Here is a 22141-nt window from a genome sequence, read left to right as displayed (position 1 = left end):
GAAAGATTAAGACGGCCAGTGTCCCGTTGACAGTTCTCAATGATAAGATCGAGGGCAGGTAATTGTCCCGGCGGGGGAGGGGGGTCCACTTGGAGGCAGAATGTTGGAGGCACATGCAAGGATCAGTGGAACGGTGGGGAGGATTCTTGCCCAAAGAAGTGGGCACGGAGATGAAGGCAATAAAAGAAGAGTTCAACATCATGTCAAGTCTGGAATTCATTGAGGTGGGGATGTAAGGGTACAAAGCTGAGTCCTTTTCTGAGAACAGCACACTCAGCCTCAGAGAAGGGAAGGTGGGAGGGTATGGTGAACACGGGGCAAGGGCTGGGGCTGGGAGAAATGGGGTACGAGGGATTGGGTCTGGTAGAGGGCCTAGGATGGGCAGTGGTGTTGGTGAGTTGTTGAAGCTTGTGTTCCTTAACATTTGCAAGAAACGGGAAAAGTTTCTTGTTAAGGCGTCGAATGATGCGAAGGATGAAATGGAACTGGGGGCAGGGACAGCTTTGGGCGAGAGTAAGACAAAGGGTCATCTGAACTCGAAACGTGAGCTCTTTTCTCTCCCTACAGATGCTGCCAGACCTGCTGAGATTTTCCAGCATTTTCTCTTTGGTTAGGGAAATCTATCATTGATTATTGTAAAAATCCATCTGGTTCACTGATGTCACTTCAGGAAGGAAATCTGTCACCTTTACCCAGTTTGGCCGACATGTGACTCCAGGCCTATAACAATGTGGTTGATTTTTAAATGCCCTCTGAAATGGCCCAGCGAGCCACTCAGTTCAAGGGCAATTAGCAATGGCCAACAAATGCTGACCTTATCAGTGATTTCCAATGAAAGAATTAAAATTAATTCCAAGATGCTTCACAGGGAACAAAATCAGATAAAAATTCACAGCAAGCAGAATGAAAAGTTATGTAAAAAGGTAGATTTTCTTTAAGGAGGAAAGGGAATGCTAGAGAGTGGGCCTTTGCAGCTGTCAGTGGTGGAGCAATTAAAATCTAGGATGGTCAACGGACCAGAATTGGAGGATCATGGGGATTTTGAAGGGGTAGGGGACTGGAGTGGGTGACCGGAGATAGGGATAGGGAGGACAAAGCCATGATTTGAAAACAAAGATGCAAAATTTCAAAATTAAGCCATTTTCACGATTTTCATTGGAATTAAATGAAAATCGCTTATTGTCACGAGTAGGCTTCAATGAAGTTACTGTGAAAAGCCCCTAGTCGCCACATTCCGGCGCCTGTCCGGGGAGGCCGGTACAGGAATTGAACCGTGCTGCTGGCCTGCTTGGTCTGCTTTAAAAGCCAGCGATTTAGCTGAGTGAGCTAAACCGGCCCCGGAGTTATGTCGGAGTTATAACGGAGTTATGTCACAAAACCCGCGATAAGATAGGAAGCAGAGTTGATTGGAGCATTGGGTTTTCTGTAAAGGGTCAGATACTGATCCTTTGCGCAGCATGGTAGCACAAGTGGATAGCACTGTGGCTTCACAGCGCCAGGATCCCAGGTTTGATTTCCTTCTGGGTCACTGTCTGTGCGGAGTCTGCACGTTCTCCCTGTGTCTGCGTAGGTTTCCTCCGGGTGCTCCGGTTTCCTCCCACAGTCCAAAGACGTGCAGGTTAGGTGGATTGGCCATGATAAATTGCCCTTAGTGACAAAAAGGTTAAGAGGGGTTATTGGGTTACGGGGATAGGGTGGAAGAGAGGGCTTAAGTGGGTCGGTGCAGACTCGATGGGCCGAGTGGCCTCTTTCTGCACTGTATGTTCTATGTACTGGGAGTCACAAAGCAGGGTATTTCAGCATCGCCACTGGCAGGAGAGTGTGATTACAGTGTAACAAGTTTACAGAGGGATTTTTCATTTTAACAGAGGACTGTATAGAGGAAAATGGTTGGTGGGTAGTATGTACAGGCTTGACATTTTTAAAAATGGAATGATGTTTTTGGTATATTCCATTATCCGTTTTTAACAGATTTAAAATGAAACTCTTGACCATAAATCTGTCCTTCTTCCTCCGAGAGAGAAAGGGGATCGTGTTTTTACTTGTGGAACCATCACTGGTGGATATGCGGAGTATACAGTTGCTTCAGATGATGACGTTTATCCGTTGCCAGATAATCTTAGCTGCAAGGAGGGATCGGCTATTGGAATTCCTTACTTCACTGCGTATCGAGCGCTCATGCACAAGTAAGATAACTATGAATCTAGAACAACATAAGAATAGGAAAAGAAGTACGCCATTTGGCTCTTCAAGCCCATTCCGTCATCCAACAAGATTATGATTGATCTTCTAGTTTTTCCCAAATAAATAAACACTGATCTCGTTTAATTCCCCCCAGTAGCTAAAAATGTGTCAACCTCTGATCTGAATATACTCAACGAGTGAACATCCACAGCTCAGAGTTGAAAAATTCCAAAGATCACAACCCCGTAAATTGACATTTTTCCTCGTTTTGGTCCTAAGTGGACAACCCCATATTCTGAGAGGTAATCCCAGGTTCAAGATTCCCCAACCAACGCAAACGTTTTCTCAGCATTTACCCTGTTACGGGTAGGTTAAGGTTTGGAGGGAGGCATTTGTCACTGAACTAGTAATCCAGAGACTGAGATCAATGATCTGGGGACCTGGGTTTAATCCCAACAACGCAGATGGTGGAATTTGAATATCTAATGCCCATGAAACCATTGTCGATTGTTGTAAAAAAAATAAATAACCCCCATCTGATTCACGAATGTCCTTTAGAGAAGAAATTCTGCCATCCTTACCCATCTGGTCTACATGTGACTCCGGCCCCTCAGCAATGTGGTTGACTCTTAAATGCCCTCTGAAATGGAGAGCAATGAGGAATGGGCAATAAGTGGTCCAGCCAATAATGTCTACATTCTGTGAATGAAACTTTAAAAAGCCCCTAAAGAACTCTATTTGTTTCGATGAGATCACCTTCTGGTTTCTAATTGCAAAGGGATATAGCTACTCAATCTCTCTTCAAAGGACAATCCCCTTATCCCAGGAACTACTCTCGTGAACCAACCTTTGTTGAATTCTCCCGAGGACTTGTGTGTCCTTCCTTAGGTAAAGAGACCATAACTTCACAGTTAAGTTCACATAATGTCACAGGTCCGCTCTTGAAATGCCCTATAATTCTCTCAACTAATATATTTTAACATGAGAGATGTCACAGGAGTTGCACTGCATTTTCTTGTTGGTACATATTAACACTCAAACGATAGTTCATCATAGATCATCATAGAATTTACAGTACAGAAGGAGGCCATTCGGCTCATCGAGTTTGCACCGGCTCCTGGAAAGAGCACCCTACCCAAGGTTAACACCTTCACCCTATCCCTATCCCCATAACCCAGTAACCCCACCCAACACTAAGGGCAATTTTGGACACTAAGGGCAATTTATCATGACCAATCCACCTAACCTGCACATCTTTGGACTGTGGGAGGAAACCGGAGCACCCGGAGGAAACCCACGCAGACACGGGGAGGATGTGCAGACTCTGCACAGACAGTGACCCAAGCTGGAATCGAACCTGGGACCCTGGAGCTGTGAAGCAATTGTGCTATCCACAATGCTACCGTGCTGCCCCTATTTCAGTTGGTTTCAGGTTCATTTACGTCAAATAAACAACATGAACTGCAGCAGTACAAGAAAAAAAAATAACCTCTACTTTGTCTGGTATTCAACAAAAACAAAGTTAGAAAAATGGAATGTTACCAGGTTACAAAGCCTGACTTGAGATGGACCGTCAGTCACCGTCGTCCAATCAACATTTATAAATATAAAATTGACAAGCACCATATGACTTACTGCTACCATCAAACGTGTCCGCAACGTATGGCTGGAATATCATGACTTGACTCTTCGTACCCCTTACAGCCATGTAATCTCCCGAGGTAACAGAAGTCAGAGAGCCCAGGGCCAAGAAGAGAAAAAATACCTAAGAATATTCCTTTCCAACTCCTTCCGGTGGTGGAAATCAGGCCAGGAGATGATGGTGCACGCTATGTGTTCCATCGAAGTGAAATGAACAAAGAACTTGACAAGTCACCTGTCAAGGCAAGAAATCCTTTGCAGCGTTCAGAACATGAGAAGAGGAGAAGGCCATTCAGCCTCTTGAGCCTGTCTGCCATTCAATTAGACCATGGCGGGTCTCCATTTATCTGCCTTGGTTCCGTAATCCTTAGTAGCATTACCCCCCCCAAAAAAAAAATCTATGAAGCTTAGTTTTGAAATTTTTTAATTGACCCCCCTGGAGCCTCAAATGTTTTGGGGGCGAGTTCCAGATTTCCACTAGCTTTTAAGTGAAGAAATGCTTCCTGACATTACCCCAGAACAGCTGAGCTCTAATTGGAAAGTTCTACTCTCTTGTTCTGGATTTGCCCACCAGAGGAAAAGGAGAGAAACTATCTACACTATCGTATCCTTTAATTATCTGAAATACCTCAACTAGGTCACCCTTCCGTTTTCTGTACTCCAAGGAAGATCAGCCTAATTGCTGCAAATTGCCACACTTGCTGGGTGACAGTGGGTCTGCCACCCAATTGCCATAGTTTCGACAGAACTCACCGCAGACATAGTGCAATTGCTGGCATCTGATCAGTGACCAATCAGCAGCATCTGTTCTGGAGGTGGACCAAATGGACAGACACGCCCTCATTGAGGCACCTTTCTCTTTCAGAGCCCATGTGAAAGCCGGAGAAACTGTTCTGGTTCATGGAGCAAGTGGAGGGGTAAGCAGCAGCGATTAAATGCCTAGGAACTTTGCTGTAACTTTTATAACAAATCACTACCAGATGATGATCTTTTCTTCACTAAATTCCAGCTCTCTGGAATTCTCTCACCAAATCCCATTCTCCGCTATATGACTCCCTGAATTCCAAACTCCATCCCCTTAATCTCTTCTTCCTCCTTCCCCCTATTGCTCCTTTATCCCTTTGGTACTCCTGACAGAACGTTCCATCCACTATATTTCAGGGACTATATTCAAATATTCTCTCTATGTATGCACTTGGAAGAGGAGAACTTCAAAATGCCCCAGTCCCTACACTTCTTCACTCAAGTGAAAGGCAGTTTAGAATCGCAGAACATTACTGCACAGAGGAGGCCATTTGCCCCATTGTATCTGTGCTAGCTCTTCCCGGTTTATCCCTCTGCAATGCTTTTCGCTCATAGCCCTCCATCTTCCTCTGCTCAAAATCTTTTCCCTTGAAAGATGCAGTAGTGTCTGTCGTGGTAAAGCAGCCCATGCTCGAACCAAATTCCGTGGAAAAGGAATATCTCCCGATCCCTCTCCTTAATTTTAAGTTGCAATTTTCAATTGTCGACCTTTCATTTCTGACTCCCAAACCAGGAGAAACAGTTGTTCTCTCTTCAACCTAATCAAATACCTCCCAATTGTTAAGAAACTTAATTGCCCTCTGAAACGGCCGATCCAGACACTCAGCTGTACCAAATAACTACCCTTGCAATATTCAAGAACACTGCCGCCATCTTTTCCAGGGCAATTCAGGACAGCAAGTAAATGACGGATTTGCTAGTGATGCCCACAACACATGCATGACGTTTTAGGAAAGTGTTATTTCTGCTGTCTCCTGTATCTTGTTGAAATTCTAGTTTCCCATCCCTGGTATTATGGGCTGGATTGTCCCACCCTGCACACTGCCAGAGCACCATGGGCGAGCCGTGCACAGTGGACCTCGGGCAAGATTCTCCGGTCGCCGGGCGGACGCAGCCGGAGAATCCCTCCCCAAAATAAATGTTAGAATCATCCAGTGCAAGAGGAGGCCATTCATCCCATCCTGCACATGCTAGCCTTTTGATAGGGCTACCAATCAGTCCCAAAATATTCCATTGCACGTGTTTGTGTTTGAAAACACCCTGTGTAGTATTGGTGTCCTGCTTCTACAAAGTTCCACTTTCTTTACCTTAATTTTTCTGATGAAAGCGATGAGCTACTTTGTTTAAATTATTAGTTAAATGTCCTCGGATTATTAACAGTACGCAGCACGATCTTGGCGCTGCTTTTCCTGTCTCCAATCTGTATACGGAAAAAAGAAATCATTTTGAAATCAGAAGTGCAGTGTGGAGGGAAATAGTAATTGCAATTGGATTTCTGAGCTTGTTCGCTGGCAGCAACTGGAGAGCAGAGGTATTGTGTTTGGCTGGAGTGGGCCCGCTCATGAAATTGAGAAGCTGCCTCCATGAAAGGTAGTGCATAATTATTCCGCTGACTTTCAGGTTGGGATGGCAGCCTGTCAGATTGCCAGGGCCTACGGCCTGAAGGTGCTGGGTACAGCCGGGACTCAGGAAGGACTCAGTCTGGTTCAAAAGAATGGAGCTCACAAGACTTTCAACCACAGGGAGACTGGCTACATTGATAAGATCAAGGTACAGATCCAGCACTTCAAAATCACCATTGGTCATGCATTGAGTTATATTTACATTTCCTAAGGCTTTGCGGTTTCAAAGCACGAAGAGTTAGCAAGAGTGAATAAAGACTTGAGTGTTGCTAGCTGTCCTGTCAGCCTTGTTTCTGTCTCCTGGCACTCCAGATTAGAAGGGATGGTGTTGTTCACATCTCTGATCTTGGCCAAAGATTTGAGAGTAATCAACAACTATGCAAGAATCAAGAACTTGCATTTATATACTCCATTTCATGATGTCAAGACATCTGAAAACGCTTGCTAGTCAGTGAAGTCACTGTTGTAAAAGAAAAACGCTGCAGTCAATTTATGCACAACTAGTTTCCAGAAGCAACAATCTGATAAATGAGTAGGTAATCTGTTTCAACGATGCTGGCTCTGGGATAAATATTGGCCCCAGGACAACGGGTAGAGCTCCTCTGCTATTCTTGGAAATAATACCGTGGAATCTTATACATCCACTTAAGAGGGAAAATGTGGCTTTGGTTTAATCTGTCATCCAAAATGCAACATCTCTGACACAGCAGCACTCCCTCAGGACTGCACCTGGAGTATCAGCATTTCATTTCCCGAACTGGGACTTGTATCCTGACTCGGAAGCAAGAGTGTTAGCCCCTGGGCCACAGCTGATAGATGTTTAACTCTGGGTCAATGGGTACCTTAAAGAATGATTTGGATGGGCAGCTGTTAAGGGGCATTGAGGTTTACAGAGATATTAATAGCTCAATCTGTTTGAATTTTCTTCAGATAAGGTAGGAAGGAACTTAAAGTCGGGATGTTTGGCAGGGGTTAGAAACCGTGGCAGGACAAGCTGTTCCAGTTGGAATGCCAAGACCTTTCTTTCATGTATCAAGTTGTTTGGGTCTGGAGTGCATTGCCTGGGAGGTAGGTTCCATAGAGTCATTCCAGAGAGCATTAGATGGTGTAAGGCTTCCTCCTGTTTGTTTTCTGTTTCATTCCCTTTCTTTTGTTTTGCTATTATCATTTTGATCCATGGATGAGTCAGGGACCTGTGACTTTAATGCAGCCTGTATCTTTAAGGCAAAGAAGCACCCTGTACGCGGATTCCAGAGGCAGTGCTGTTTTAGACTGACATCAGTGATGACTCGCTTTGATGGACTTGACTGGTGGCCAATGAGTTGGCTCAAATCATAGAATGTACAGTACAGAAGGAGGCCATTCGGCCCACCGAGTCTACACCGGCCCTTGAAAGAGCAGCCTAAAATGGCTGTGCCCGGCCCTTGGCCAGTGATGATTGGTTCTGGTCCCACCAACATGTTTCTCAGAGTCACAAGTGTGGTTTTCTCGTTTCACTTTTGATTCTGTAGGCTGGATGGAGGAATCTAATCAACTTACTCCAGCAATGTCCAGTTAAATCTCACCAAAAGGCCACTGTGAGAATCTAATAACCCTCTCTCTGTAGAAATGGCTACGCGAGCAGAATCCAGAATCTGATAACTATCTCTCCAGAACAGGCTGGTCTGAAGCTCTCTGCGAAAAGCTAGGAGTAAAATGTTGCTAACTCCAAGGAGGATCATCATGGGCTGTAGGCCAGAGACTTTAAATCGGTATCGGCATCGGTGGTTCAGTGGTAGAATTCTCGCCTGCCACGCGGGAGGCCCGGGTTCGATTCCCGGCCGATGCAATGATTTTTAGGGGCTGTTTAGCAGAGGGCTAAATCGCTGGCTTTGAAAGCAGACCAAGCAGGCCAGCAGCACGGTTCGATTCCCGTAACAGCCTCCCCGAACAGGCGCCGGAATGTGGCGACTAGGGGCTTTTCACAGTAACTTCATTTGAAGCCTACTCGTGACAATAAGCGATTTTCATTTTCACTCATAACTGTGAGGAGAGTGCACTGAAGAACTCATCATCTGAAGCAAGGACACTTATCGTTTGTCCTTAATCCTTATTATTTCTCACCCTTCTCCTTCTCCTCTGTGTTTGTCTGTTTTATGTGTGTGGTTAGAGGCTGGGGCAGGTCAGTTGTTAAAGGACATTTAACCAACTGTATTCACAGCATATTTCATCTTTATTCCAGTTATAAAGAAACAGTAATGTGTTTCAACCGATAAACCTGATGATTTAAATTGTCAGATAGTCAAGGGCCAAAGCATTTGGGTATTTTTATCAGAATTATTGGGTAATTCACTTGAGTTGTGACTCCGGGGCCTGTGGGACTGGAATTGACCGCGCACTAGCCCAGCGTGTTGTAGGGAAGGTTAATGTGCAGGAGCATGAGGAAAAAACAGGAGAATGGCACTCAGCAGAATCTTCTCAAAAATAGGCAGATTGGCACAGCGAGTGGTAAGAGCAGCAAGGAAGCCGCTATCCGGAAAGGCAGCTGTCCCCACCATATTGTTCGACATTTGGCTAAAGAAATTGAAGGGGCAGGTCCCATGACATCACGTTGGCAAGGAGGGCTTTGATACAGGAAATTAAAAATAGAAACCGCCCATCCCCAACCGAACAGCCTCCCCAACTATCTTTCCCCACCCACCCCGGAACTGACCCCACAACATATCCCCAACAACAATCTCCCCCCCCCCCCCCCCCCCACACTCCGTCAACAACCCTGAGGCCCGCATGGAACCCTCTCCCCCCTGACCACACGACACCCAGCACCTACCCACTCAACAACATCTCGCAGGACCCCATCCCTCCCACAGTAATCATTTACAAGAATGTTGCCAGGGCTTGGAGTGTGGAGCTATGTGGAGTGATCGGATAGATGAGGGTTAGTTTTTTTAGAACAGAGGAGTGTTAAGGACCCCGCTGATGTTAGACACGAGGGTATTCCAAAACCCAAAAGGGTAACTTGGAACGCAATTCGTAAGTGCGCATTTTTAAAAATTTGGTATAATGCGAGGAAAGATATGCAAAACCAATCTTCTTGTATTTATTCAAATAAAAGAATGTTTATTAACATGTAAAGACGCACTCCTAGAAAGGCCACACTATAAAACAAAGGTACACTCACTGTAATAATGGCTGTACACACACACACTATTCTGACAGTAACCCCTTTTCCACAGATGTGAACTCTGAGAAATGTCCTTGTCCCAAATTATCATACCATAAAGTGTAACTCTCAGAGCTAAACCCAGCAAATAGTTACCACCCACATGTTATCTTTAAGCCTTTCTTAGGTTCAGCATAGCTTTTCTCCGAGGTTTTCGAGTGGCCGTATCTAGGATAGAATTCTGTTTTTTTGGGAAAGATTTTCTTTCCTGCTGGGTGTGGCTATGGTTCTAACTGCTTATCAGCTGGTTTCCCTTTCTCCTCTCCTCTCCTGTAAGTACAGAGCTACTTAAATGCTGATATACCAGACTTCAGGCGTGATTCAACGGACTCAAGTTAAAGTCCGTTGAATGGAGCGAGCAGGCTCCTTGCAATCGGAGCGCCATTTTGGAAGGCTGCCCCGAACATCTCTCTCCCCCTCCACCCCTTTCTGGCCCTACCATTATTCCCCTCCCCCACATTGGGAAGTCCCTGGGAACACCCCCCATAACCTGGCAAGGCATCCCCTCTCCTTCCCGGTTCCTTGGAAGTGCCAATCTGGACACCCTGGCAGTGCCAGGCTGGCAGTGTCATGGTGTCAGGGGAGTGCCAGGGTGCCACTCTGCCCTGAGCTGCCGCTCCGCTTGGTCCATACCAATACTAAACGCCGACCTGGCGTGGTCTCCCATGCCATTAGGCTAATTTAAATATTCAGATCTGGATCTCGCCCAATGAGGGCAAGATCCTGATCATGTTGGGCAGAGAGAGTCAGGTTACTCGCGTAGGGTTGTGCGCCCAGTGCGAAGCACAATTTGGGGTTTGCGCGTGATTCACCTGTTGCTGCCGGATCCGCGTTTGGTGCAATGGGATCACTAAATTGCATCATCCCTTTTGAGCTCCTTCTATCTAAACGACTCACCTTAGAAGCCAGCGTTATATCCTGTAAGTGTGAACTGTATGCTTATGTCTCCACTTAAACTCATCTCTTCTGCAGTTTAAACACCTAAAATCCTATGCTCTTTTGTTCCCCACTTCACTGAAGTAAATATCTGTTTTCCCTGCTTCTAAGCTAATTCACAAATCACAACCCCTCCTGACATCTGCACTCTTATCAATTCCTTTTCATGAAATTTAGTTTCATCCAAGCTTCTTTAATTTTTATTTTATCCAATTCTTAAATCTTTATTCAAACTAAAGCTAATTGAAGTGTACAAAATTGAGGGGCCTAGATAGAGTAAACAAGAAATATTTGTTTCCCCTAGCTGAGGGGTCAGTTATCAGGGGAGCATAAATTGAAGGTGATTGGTAGAAGGATTAGAGGAGCCTTGAGGAAAATCGTTTTCACCCAGAAGGTGGTGGGCGTCTGGAATGCTGCCCTAAGTTGGTGGTTGAAGCTGAAACACTCAATTCCTTTAAAGGGTACCTGGATCTGAATCTAGAGTGCTGTAGCCTGGGCTACGGAAGAGGTGCTGGAAAGTGGGATTAAAATGAGCGGTTAGTTTATTTTTCTCTCTTTGGCCAGCACACACAAGATGGGCTGAATGGCTTCTGCGGTATAACAATTCTATGATTCGTGCTGTTGACTTTCGAATGCTTGCTGACATTGTCACTGTCTTTCCCTCATCACGTTCCGTCTCCTGTGCTCTTCAATACTGTCACAATCAGGTCTGCTCAAAGAACAGACTCCATCCTCTCTCCAGCTACCTGTTGGGCTCAAACACCCTTTTCCTCTGCTGTCTCTTTTGGATAATTCCTAGCCTCCCGAGCAATGCACTTGGGTCAGCCAATCAACAAAGTGGGCGGATTGTTTTTGTGCAATAACTGAAAAGATGGACTGTGCCCATAAAAACCTCCACAGTCAACGATCTTCTATTCACAGCTTGGGTCAAACAGTCTGAACTTCTGTATTGCTTTGTTTACCTTTTGTTACTGCTGTGAATCCATTAAGTTGATTATTAATTTGGGTCATAATGTTTCATCGGTTCACAGACATGAGCACAGAATCTAGGTTGACATTCCAGTGGGGTATTGAGGGAGTGATTCACTGACAAATGTGCTGTCTTTCAGCCGGAATACATCTGTCTGCTCCCTGAGTGACATGTTAAAGAGCTCGTGGCACTATTTTGAAGAAGAGTAGGGAAGTTATCCCTAGTTTCCTGGTGGATATTTATCCTGCAACCAACTAATTCCGATTGTGGGATCTTGCTGTGCAAAAAAAGACTCGGATTTCCTGCATTACAACAGAGCCTACACTTCACAAATACCATGTTGGGCTGTGAAGTGCTTTCAGGCTTTCTGAAGTTATGAAAGGCACTTGTTCTTTCTTGATATCGTTGGACTTTATAAATACAACTTTGGTTCTGCTAAGTTGACCAAATAGTTTATCGAAGCAATTCAGTTGTGAGTGAGAATGGAGAGTGTTGCGGCAAATATAAACCAACACAGTGCTCTAATTCAGTTTGTTAGTTTATTGCATCTTGATTGAGAAGATCATTTATGTGTATCTAATTCTTTTTCTGCAAAGGATTATGCAGGTGGTCAAGGAGTAAATGTGATCATAGAAATGTTGTCGAATGTGAATCTGAGCAATGATCTGCAACTACTTTCAAATGGTGGTCGAGTGATTGTAAGTACTAGGTCACTGAACAATGCACGGTGGGTGGTTATACTGGTTCTGTAATAGAATATTGGTCCATTTTGCTGAATATTGGAACAGGAGTGGGTCATTCAGCCCCTCATTCCTGCTACATGTACCCAACTCATTTTATCCAATCTGCCACTCAATTAGGTCGTAGCTAATCTCAACGCGCCGTGGTTCCGTAACCCTGAATATCATCACCTGACAAAAAGCGTCTGACGTCAGTTTTAATAGCTCCATTTGAGGCTCAGTCTTGGTAGCTTTATGTGGGCGTGAGTTCCAGATTTCCGCTAACCGTTTGTGTACGTAATACTTCCTGACATCACCCCTCAACCACCTGGGTCTAATTTTGGGATTATGCCCCCTTGTTCTAGACTCCCTTGGCCAAAGGAAATAGTTCTTCCCAGAATATGCTGGAAACACTCCACAGATCTGGCAGTATCTGTGGAGCGAGAAACACTGTTCATGTTTCAGGTTCTGGAAACCAGGAAAAGTTAAGAAAACAAGTACAGTGGAAAAGAAAGCGAAGGGAAAAATTCTTAATTTACTTGATGAGAGTAATGTAGTGTGTATGGATTTCAAAAAGGCATTTGAAAAATGGGCCCATTGAAGACTTTAAGCTTGTGGAATAAACGGCACAGTAGTAGTGTAGATATAAAGCTGGTGAGTGACAGGGAACAGAGAGAAGTGGTGAACAGCGATGAGCAGCACAGTAGTACCATGGTTAGCATTGTTGCTTCACAGCTCCAGGGTCCCAGGTTTGATTCCCGGCTGGGGTCACTGTCTGTGCGGAGTCTGCACGTTCTCCCCGTGTCTGCGTGGGTTTTCTCCGGGTGCTCCGGTTTCCTCCCACAAGTCCCGAAAGACGTGCTGTTAGGTGAATTGGACATTCTGAATTCTCCCTCTGTGTACCCAACAGTGTGGCGATTAGGGGATTTTCACAATAACTTCATTGTAGTGTTAATGTAAACCTACTTCTGACAATAATAAAGATTATTATTATACTATTTAGTTCACAATCCCTCTGCCAGTGGTAACAGTCGCTCTCTCTCAACCTTCTCTCTGGATAACAACCTCTCCAATCTATCTATATAAATGAAGTCCTCATCCCTGGAACCATTCTTAAAAATTTCTTCTGGACTCTCTTTAAAACCTTCACATCCTTCCTAAAGTACAGTAAGAAGTCTTACAGCACCAGGTTAAAGTCCAACAGGTTTGTTTCGAATCACTAGCTTCGAATCATGAATCGACAACGACAACGGGTGAACGGACATTGCGCGACAATCGCCAGGAATGTTCCCTTCCAGTCGGTTGACAAGGGGGAGCCAGTCGATGTGGTATATTTGGACTTTCAGAAGGTGTTGGACAAAGTCCCGCATAAGAGATTATTGTGCCAAATTAAAAAGTATGGGATTGGGGAAATGTATTGAGGTGATAGAAAACTGGTTGGCAGAGAGGAAACAAAGAGTCGGGATTAATCGGTCCTTTTCAAATTGGCAGGCAGTAACTAGTGGGGTACCACAGGGATCGGTGCTGGGACCCCAGCTATTCACAATATATATTAATGATTTGGATAAGGGAACAAAATGTAACATCTCATTTGCAGATGATACCAAATTAGGTGGGAGGGTGAATTGTGACGAGGATGCAGGGATCCTACAGCATGATCTGGACAGGTTGGGCGAGTGGGCAAATCAATGGCAGATGCAGTATAATTTGGATAAGTGTGAGGTTATTCACTTTGGAAGCAAAAACAGGAAGGCAGATTACTACCTGAATGGTTGTGAGAGGGGAGTGTGCAGCGGGACCTGAGTGTCCTTGTGCACCAGTCGCTGAAGGTAAGCATGCAGGTGCAGCAGGCGGTAAAGAAGGCTAATGGTATGTTGGCCTTCATTGCGAGAGGTTTCGAGTATAGAAGCAGGGATGTGTTGCTGCAATTGTACAGGGCCTTGGTGAGGCCACACCTGAAATATTGTGTGCAGTGTTGGTCTCCTTCTCTGAGGAAGGCTGTTCTTGCTCTCGAGGGAGTGCAGCAAAGGTTTACCAGACTGATTCCAGGGATGGAGGGACTGTCAAATGAGGCGAGATTGACCAGGTTGGGATTGTTCTCGCTGGAGTTCAGAAGAATGAGAGGGGATCTCATAGAGACTTATAAAATTCTAACAGGACTAAACAGGGTAGATGCAGGGAAGATGTTACCAATGATGGGTGTGTCCAGAACCAGGGGTCACAGTCTGAGGATTCAGGGTAAACCATTTCATAGAATTTACAGTGCAGAAGGAGGCCATTCGGCCCATCGAGTCTGCACCAGCACCTGGAAAGAGCACCCTACCCAAGGTTAACACCTCCACCCTATCCCCATAACCCAGTAACCCCACCCAACACTAAGGGCAATTTTGGACACTAAGGGCAATTTATCATGGCCAATCCACCTAACCTGCACATCTTTGGACTGTGGGAGGAAACCGGAGCACCCGGAGGAAACCCACGCAGACACGGGGAGGATGTGCGGACTCCGCACAGACAGTGATCTAGGCCGGAATCGAACCTGGGACCCTGGAGCTGTTAAGCGATGTGCTATCCACAATGCTACCGTGCTGCCCAGACAGAGATAAGGAGATACTTCTTCACCCAGGTAAGCCTGTGGAATTCATTACCACAGGAAGTAGTTGATGCTAAAACTTTGAAAATATTCAAGAGGCGGCGGGATATAGCACTTGAGGAGAATGGGATCAAAGGCTATGGGGAGAAAGCAGGATTAGGCTATTAGCCATGATCATGATGAATGCTGAAGCAGGCTTGAAGGGCCAAAAGGCCGCCTCCTGCTCCTATCTTCTATGTATCTATATGTATCTTTGTAAAACACGAGAGAACTTTCCCAGTCTCCCCAATTTCTCCTTATACGACAATCCCGCCACCCAGGGATGGTGAACGTCCATTGCACTGTCCTTCAATGAGGAGTCCAAAGCTGTACACAATACTCCAGGTGAGGTGTAAACAATTGCAGCAAGGTCTCTACTCCTGCACTCAAATACCATTAGCCATCCTAATCGCTCGCTGCACCTGCATGCTTCAGTCACTCACAAACAAGGACATCCAGGTCCTCAACTTCCCAACCCCTCACTGTTTAAGAAAATCTGCACCTTTCTGTTTTTTCGACCAAAGAGTCTTGCGAAGAGGAATCATATTGGCCTCCACAGATGCTGGCAGATCTGTTGCATTTCCCAGCACCTTCTGTTGTTGTTACAGTTGTTATTATGACGTGTGATTGATGCTACAGTTGGAACTGCTTCTATTCTGCAGATTGTGGGTTGCAGAGGTTCAGTTGAGATAAATCCCAGGGATACCATGGTGAAGGAATCCAGCATCATTGGGGTTGGATTGCAAACTGCAACTAAGGTAAGAGCAGCACATTTCAAATACTTGCTTTAGGGGGTCAAAGGGTAGAGTTGCTGCATGGACTCATATTGCCCTGTACCTCGTTACTCTCTGCATTGTTTTCAATGCGGTGTTAAATAAACAGTTTGCACCTTCATCTAAACAGCGGAAAGGATTTACCAGAAGAATATTAGGCCAATCACTTTCAATGTCCGGGACATCGGACCCAATGGAGAAGGGGGTGCAAGCGGGTACCCCACATTTCCGCTGTAGCACTGAAGGAATGCTGCACTGTTGGACAATGTCCCATCTGCTCTCTCAGGCGGCAGTAAAAGATCATAAGCACTATTTGGTAGAACAGAAGTTGTGTCTGCGCCAATATTATTCCCTCCGATTGCATCAAAAACCATTGGGCGGAATTCTCCGCTCCCGGGAAAAATCGGTAAGGCCGTCGTGAACTCGGCCGAGTTTCACTGCAGCCTCGGAGGCCGCTCCTCTCACCTTATTCACCCCCACCCGGGGGGCTAGGAGCGGCGCTCCGTTATTCTCGGCCACCGGGCCTTGACGGCGGCGCCTATGTGACGTCAGCCACGTGTGCGCAAGTTGGTCGGCTCAATCCCGCGCATGTGCGGAGCCCGTCTTCCCCTCTGCTGCCCCGCAAGACGTGGCGGCTTGATCTTGCGGGGCGGCGGAGGGGAAAGAGTGCGTCACTTTGAGACGCCGGCCCGATGATCAGTGGCCACCGATCGTGGGCCAGTCCACTCCCGAGCACGGCCATGGTGCTCACTCCCCTCTCCGCCCCCCACAAGCTTCAAACGGGCCTTTTGCGCCCATGTTCACGATGGCAGCGACGAGGTGTGGTTGGCGCCGTTGTGAACCGGTCGCGGACGGCAGGTCATTCGGCCCATCCGGGTCGGAGATTCGCCGGTCGCCGTGAAAAACAGCAAGCGCCGATTCTTCTGAGCGAGGGGTGGGAGAATCGCGGGGGGCGCCAGGGGAGCGTGAAATGAAGCGCCCGGCCCTCCCGCGATTCTCTCACCCGGCGTGGAGAGCGGAGAATTGCGCCCATTGTCTGCTCATCATCACGTTGCTATTTGTGGGAGCTTTCTGTGCCCAAACTGCTGCTGCATTTTCTATCCAACTATCCCACATTCGGCCCTCCCGATATGTTCAATGTGTCAATCAAAAGTCAGTTTCCCAAAAGAAAACGTGTGAAACGGATAATTTATATTCCCAATTTTTAATGTTTACATTCAAAATCTATTGTTCCCTTAACCCTAACTGGGCATCTTAATATCTGCAACTTGCTGCTTTGTATTCACTAACCCTCCTGCTCACCCCCTCCCACCCCCCCCCGCTCACCCTCCCTCCCAATCCCCCCTGCTCACCCTCCTCCCATCCCCCCCGCTCACCCTCCTCCCAAACCCCCTGCTCACCCCCCTCCCAACCCCCCCCCGCTCACCCTCACCCCAACCCTCCTGCTCACCCACCTCCCAAACCCCCCGCTCACCCCCCTCCCAAACCCCCGCTCACCCCCCTCCCAAACCCCCCTGCTCACCCCCCCTCCCAACCCCCCGCTCACCCCCCTCCCAACCCCCCGCTCACCCTCCTCCCAAACCCCCCGCTCACCCTCCTCCCAAACCCCCTGCTCACCCCCCTCCCAACCCCCCTGCTCACCCCCCTCCCAACCCCCCTGCTCACCTCCCTCCCAAACCCCCCCGCTCACCCCCCTCCCACCCCCCCCCGCTCACCCTCACCCCAACCCTCCTGCTCACCCACCTCCCAAACCCCCGCTCACCCACCTCCCAAAACCCCCGCTCACCCCCCTCCCAACCCCCGCTCACCCCCCCTCCCAACCCCCCCGCTCACCCCCCTCTCAAACCCCCCGCTCACCCCCTCCCAACCCCCGCTCACCCCCCCTCCCAACCCCCCCCGCTCACCCCCCCTCCCAACCCCCCCCGCTCACCCCCCCTCCCACCCCCCCCCGCTCACCCACCTCCCAAACCCCTCCGCTCACCCACCTCCCAAACACCCCCGCTCACCCACCTCCCAACCCCTCCGTTCAAAACCCCCTCCCAACCCCCCCCGCTCACCCACCTCCCAAACCCCCCGCTCACCCACCTCCAACCCCCCCCGCTCACCCCCCTCCCAACCCCTCTGCTCAACCCCCTCCCAACCCCCTGCTCACCCCCCTCCCAACCCCCCTGATCACCCCCCTCCCAACCCCCCTGCTCACCCCCCTCCCAACCCCCCTGCTCACCCCCCTCCCAACCCCCCTCCCAACCCCCCTCCCAAACCCCCCTCCCAACCCCCCTGCTCACCTCCCCTCCCATCCCCCCCGCTCACCCACCTCCCAACCCCCCTGCTCACCCCCCTCCCATCCCCCCCGCTCACCCACCTCCCAACCCTCCTGCTCACCCCCCTCCCAACCCCCCTGCTCACCCCCCTCCCAACCCCCCTGCTCACCCCCCCTCCCAACCCCCCTGCTCACCCCCCTCCCAACCCCCCTGCTCACCCACCTCCCAAACCCCCTGCTCACCCCCCTCCCACCCCCCTGCTCACCCCCCTCCCAACCCCCCTGCTCACACCCCTCCCAACCCCCCTGCTCACCCCCCTCCCAACCCCCCCGCTCACCCCCCTCCCAAACCCCCACTCACCCCCCTCCCCACCCCCCTGCTCACCCCCCTCCCAACCCCCCTGCTCACCCCCCTCCCAACCCCCCCCCGCTCACCCCCCACCCAACCCCCCTGCTCACCCCTCTCCCAACCCCCCTGCTCACCCCCCCTCCCAACCCCCCCTCCCAACCCCCCCGCTCACCCCCTCCCAACCCCCCCTGCTCACCCCCCTCCCACCCCCCTGCTCACCCCCTCCCAACCCCCCCTGCTCACCCTCCTCCCAACCCCCCTGCTCACCCCCCTCCCAACGCCCCCCTGCTCACCCCCCTCCCAACGCCCCCCCGCTCACCTCCCTCCCAACGCCCCCCTGCTCACCCTCCTCCCAACCCCCCTGCTCACCCCCTCCCAACCCCACCCTGCTCACCCCCCCTCCCAACCCCCTGCTCACCCCCCTCCCAACCCCCCTGCTCACCCCCCTCCCAACCCCCCTGCTCACCCCCCTCCCAACCCCCCTGCTCACCCCCCTCCCAACCCCCCTGCTCACCCCCCTCCCAACCCCCCCTCCCAACCCCCCTCCCACCCCCCTGCTCACCCCCCTCCCAACCCCCTGCTCACCCCCCTCCCATCCACCCTTCTCACCCCCCCTCCCAACACCCCTGCTCACCCCCCTTCCCAGCCCCCCTCCCAGCCCCTCGATCACCCCCCCTCCCAGCCCCTCGCCCACCCCCCCCTCCCAAACCCTCCTCCCAACCCCCTGCTCACCCCCTCCCACCCCCCTGCTCAACCCCCCTCCCAACCCCCCTGCTCACCCCCCTCCCAAACCCCCCTGCTCACCCCCCCCCGCCCAAACCCCCTGCTCACCCCCCTCCCAACCCCCCGCTCACCCCCCTCCCAACCCCCCCTGCTCACCCCCTCCCAACCCCCCTGCTCACCCCCCTCCCAAACCCCCTGCTCACCCCCCCCCAAACCCCCTGCTCACCCCCCAACCCCCCTGCACCCCCCCTCCCCAACCCCCCTGCACAACCCCCTCCCAACCCCCCCCTGCACACCCCCCCCCCCACCCCCCCCATCCCCCCTGCTCACCCCCCCTCCCAACCCCCTGCCCCTCCCAACCCATCTGGTCACCGCCTCTCCCAGCCCCCCTGCTCACCCCCCTCCCAACCCCCCTGCCCACTCCCCACCCAACCCCCCCTGCCCACCCCCCACCCAACCCCCTGCTCACTCCCTCCCAACCCCCCTCCCAAACCCCCTTGCTCACCCCCCCCCCCTCCCAACCGCCCTGGTCACCCCCCTCCCAACCCCTCTCCCAAATATCCCTGGCCACCCCTCTCCCAACCCCCCTGGTCACCCCCCTCCCAACACCCCTCCGAACCGCCCTGGTCACCCCCTCCCAACCCCCCTGCTCACCCCCCCCCCCAACCCCCTGCTCACCCCCTCCCAACACCCCTGCTCACCCCCCCCAACCCCCTGCTCACACCCCTCCCAACACCCCTTCTCACCCCCCCCCAACCCCCTGCTCACCCCCCTCCCCCAACCCCCTGCTCACCCCCCTCCCAACCCCCCCTCCCAACCCCCCTCCCACCCCCTGCTCACGCCCCCTCCCAACCCCCTGCTCACCCCCCTCCCATCCACCCTTCTCACCCCCCCTCCCAACACCCCTGCTCACCCCCCTTCCCAGCCCCCCTCCCAGCCCCTCGATCACCCCCCCTCCCAGCCCCTCGCTCACCCCCCCCTCCCAAACCCTCCTCCCAACCCCCTGCTCACCCCCTCCCAACCCCCCTGCTCAACCCCCCTCCAACCCCCCTTCTCACCCCCCTCCCAAACCCCCCTGCTCACCCCCCCCCTCCCAAACCCCCTGCTCACCCCCCTCCCAACCCCCCGCTCACCCCCCTCCCAACCCCCCCTGCTCACCCCCTCCCAACCCCCCTGCTCACCCCCCTCCCAAACCCCCTGCTCACCCCCCCCAAACCCCCTGCTCACCCCCCAACCCCCCTGCACCCCCCCTCCCCAACCCCCCTGCACAACCCCCTCCCAACCCCCCCCTGCACACCCCCCTCCCCACCCCCCCCATCCCCCCTGCTCACCCCCCCTCCCAACCCCCTGCCCCTCCCAACCCATCTGGTCACCCGCCTCTCCCAGCCCCCCTGCTCACCCCCCTCCCAACCCCCCTGCCCACTCCCCACCCAACCCCCCTGCCCCACCCCCCACCCAACCCCCTGCTCACTCCCTCCCAACCCCCCTCCCAAACCCCCTTGCTCACCCCCCCCCCCCTCCCAACCGCCCTGGTCACCCCCCTCCCAACCCCTCTCCCAAATACCCCTGGCCACCCCTCTCCCAACCCCCCTGGTCACCCCCTCCCAACACCCCTCCGCACCGCCCTGGTCACCCCCCTCCCAACCCCCCTGGGCACCCCCTCCCAACCCCCTGCTCACCCCCCCCCCAACCCCCTGCTCACCCCCTCCCAACACCCCTGCTCACCCCCCCCAACCCCCTGCTCACCCCCTCCCAACACCCCTTCTCACCCCCCCCAACCCCTGCTCACCCCCCTCCCCCAACCCCCTGCTCACCCCCCTCCCAACCCCCCCTCTCCCAACCCTGGTGCACACCCCCAACCCTCCAGCATACGTCCCCTCTTTACTCACTACTTATTTCCTTCTCCAAGGGGCATGTGGAAGTAGCGAGGGTCCAGGAGGGGGGAGGACGATCTTTTCCAAAGACTGAGCATACATCGTAAACATGATAAAGTGAAAATGGAGGATGTGCAATTTGGGAGCTTCCCTCAGTTAGAAACCAGGCTATTTTAATTGGAAGATGCTGTTATTAGGGGCTGGTTTAGCACACTGGGCTAAATCGCTGGCTTTTAAAGCAGTCCAAGCAGGCCAGCAGCACGGTTCCATTCCCGTACCAGCCTCCCCGAACAGGCGGTGGAATGTGGCGACTAGGGGCTTTTCACAGTAACTTCATTGAGGCCTACTCGTGACAATAAGCGATTTTCATTTCATTTTCATTATAGTTGTGATGACTCCTCAAAAATACTCCATTGGCTCTAAAGTGCTTTGGTCGCCTGCCCCAGTTTCTTTCTTGTGACTCATTGTCAAACCTTTGTTTTATAATTGCTGTTATGAAGTGACTTGGGATGTTTTACTGTGTTAAAGGCACTTAATAAATGCAAGTTACTGCTGCATTTATACCTGGCACTTAACCACCTCAGAATGTCCCAAAATGCTTTCCCGATGGACAAATGATGAATTTTTCAAGTCTTTCTGTTTTCTGCAGGAGGATCGGCTGGAGTCAGTTGCTGCGCTCCTTACAGGAATGGAAGTGGGTTGGCTGAAGCCTGTGGTGGGGCCAGAATACCCACTGGAGAAGGTGGCCCAGGCTCACGAGGATATCATTAAGGGGTCTGGAGCATTGGGCAAAATGATACTTCTAATATGACCTGTTTGCCTTACGGGAAGAACATCACTGCCCAGTAAGCTTCAGGCCACTCCTGGAGAAATCTTTCATAATTTCAGAGCTCTGGGCTGGGTGTTTTGGGGGGGGGGATGTGGCTGGGGGAGTGAGTTGTGTTTGAAGCCTCCAAGTCCCCTGTCACATAACATTATTGTACCCTGATTTGCACTTAATTCAGGCTCAAGAAGGAACAATATTGATTAATTTGAGCTTTATTGCTCTGACCATCATAGGGTAGGACACAATTAACCATAGAATTTACAGTGCAGAAGAAGGCCATTTGGCCCATCGAGTCTGCACCGGCCCTTGGAACGAGCACCCTACCTAAACCCATACCTCCACCATAACCCAGCACCCCATCTAACCTTTGGACACTACGGGGAAGTTTATCATGGTCAATCCACCCAACCCGCACATCTTTGGACTGTGGGAGGAAACCGGAGCACCCGGAGGAAACCCACGCAGACACTGGGAGAACATGCAGACTAAGCACAGACAGTGACCCAAGCCGGGAATTGAACCTGGGACCCTGGCACTGTGAAGCAACAGTGCTAACCATCGCACCCCCCCCCCCCCCTTGTCTACCCCTGCTGTGTGTCAGTCTTGTGTGTTTAAATGACATTGTG

General features: G+C 51.1%; 1 protein-coding gene and 1 non-coding gene across 4 annotated transcripts in view; both read left to right on the top strand.

The window, feature by feature from the left end:
• The window catches only part of cryz (crystallin, zeta (quinone reductase)), a 33256-nt gene extending 11368 nt beyond the window's left edge, over nucleotides 1-21888 (top strand). For all 3 annotated transcript variants that reach the window (XM_038793598.1, XM_038793597.1, XM_038793596.1), the window contains 6 exons: nucleotides 2023-2186; nucleotides 4691-4742; nucleotides 6250-6399; nucleotides 11956-12057; nucleotides 15373-15468; nucleotides 21339-21888. In XM_038793598.1, the coding sequence (XP_038649526.1) occupies nucleotides 2023-2186; nucleotides 4691-4742; nucleotides 6250-6399; nucleotides 11956-12057; nucleotides 15373-15468; nucleotides 21339-21500 (726 nt within the window). In that variant the 3' untranslated portion in view covers nucleotides 21501-21888. The remainder of the gene's footprint in view (nucleotides 1-2022; nucleotides 2187-4690; nucleotides 4743-6249; nucleotides 6400-11955; nucleotides 12058-15372; nucleotides 15469-21338) is intronic.
• trnag-gcc lies at nucleotides 8009-8079 on the top strand. The gene has a single exon. It is a non-coding gene; the product is annotated as a tRNA-Gly (tRNA).
• Nucleotides 21889-22141: the final 253 nt, after the last annotated feature.

This window comes from Scyliorhinus canicula, chromosome 4 (assembly GCF_902713615.1).
Source record: "Scyliorhinus canicula chromosome 4, sScyCan1.1, whole genome shotgun sequence".
In the NCBI taxonomy this organism is placed as follows: domain Eukaryota; kingdom Metazoa; phylum Chordata; class Chondrichthyes; order Carcharhiniformes; family Scyliorhinidae; genus Scyliorhinus; species Scyliorhinus canicula.
The sequence above is the reverse complement of the archived record's forward strand: the minus strand, read 5'-3'. Positions and strand labels throughout refer to the sequence as shown.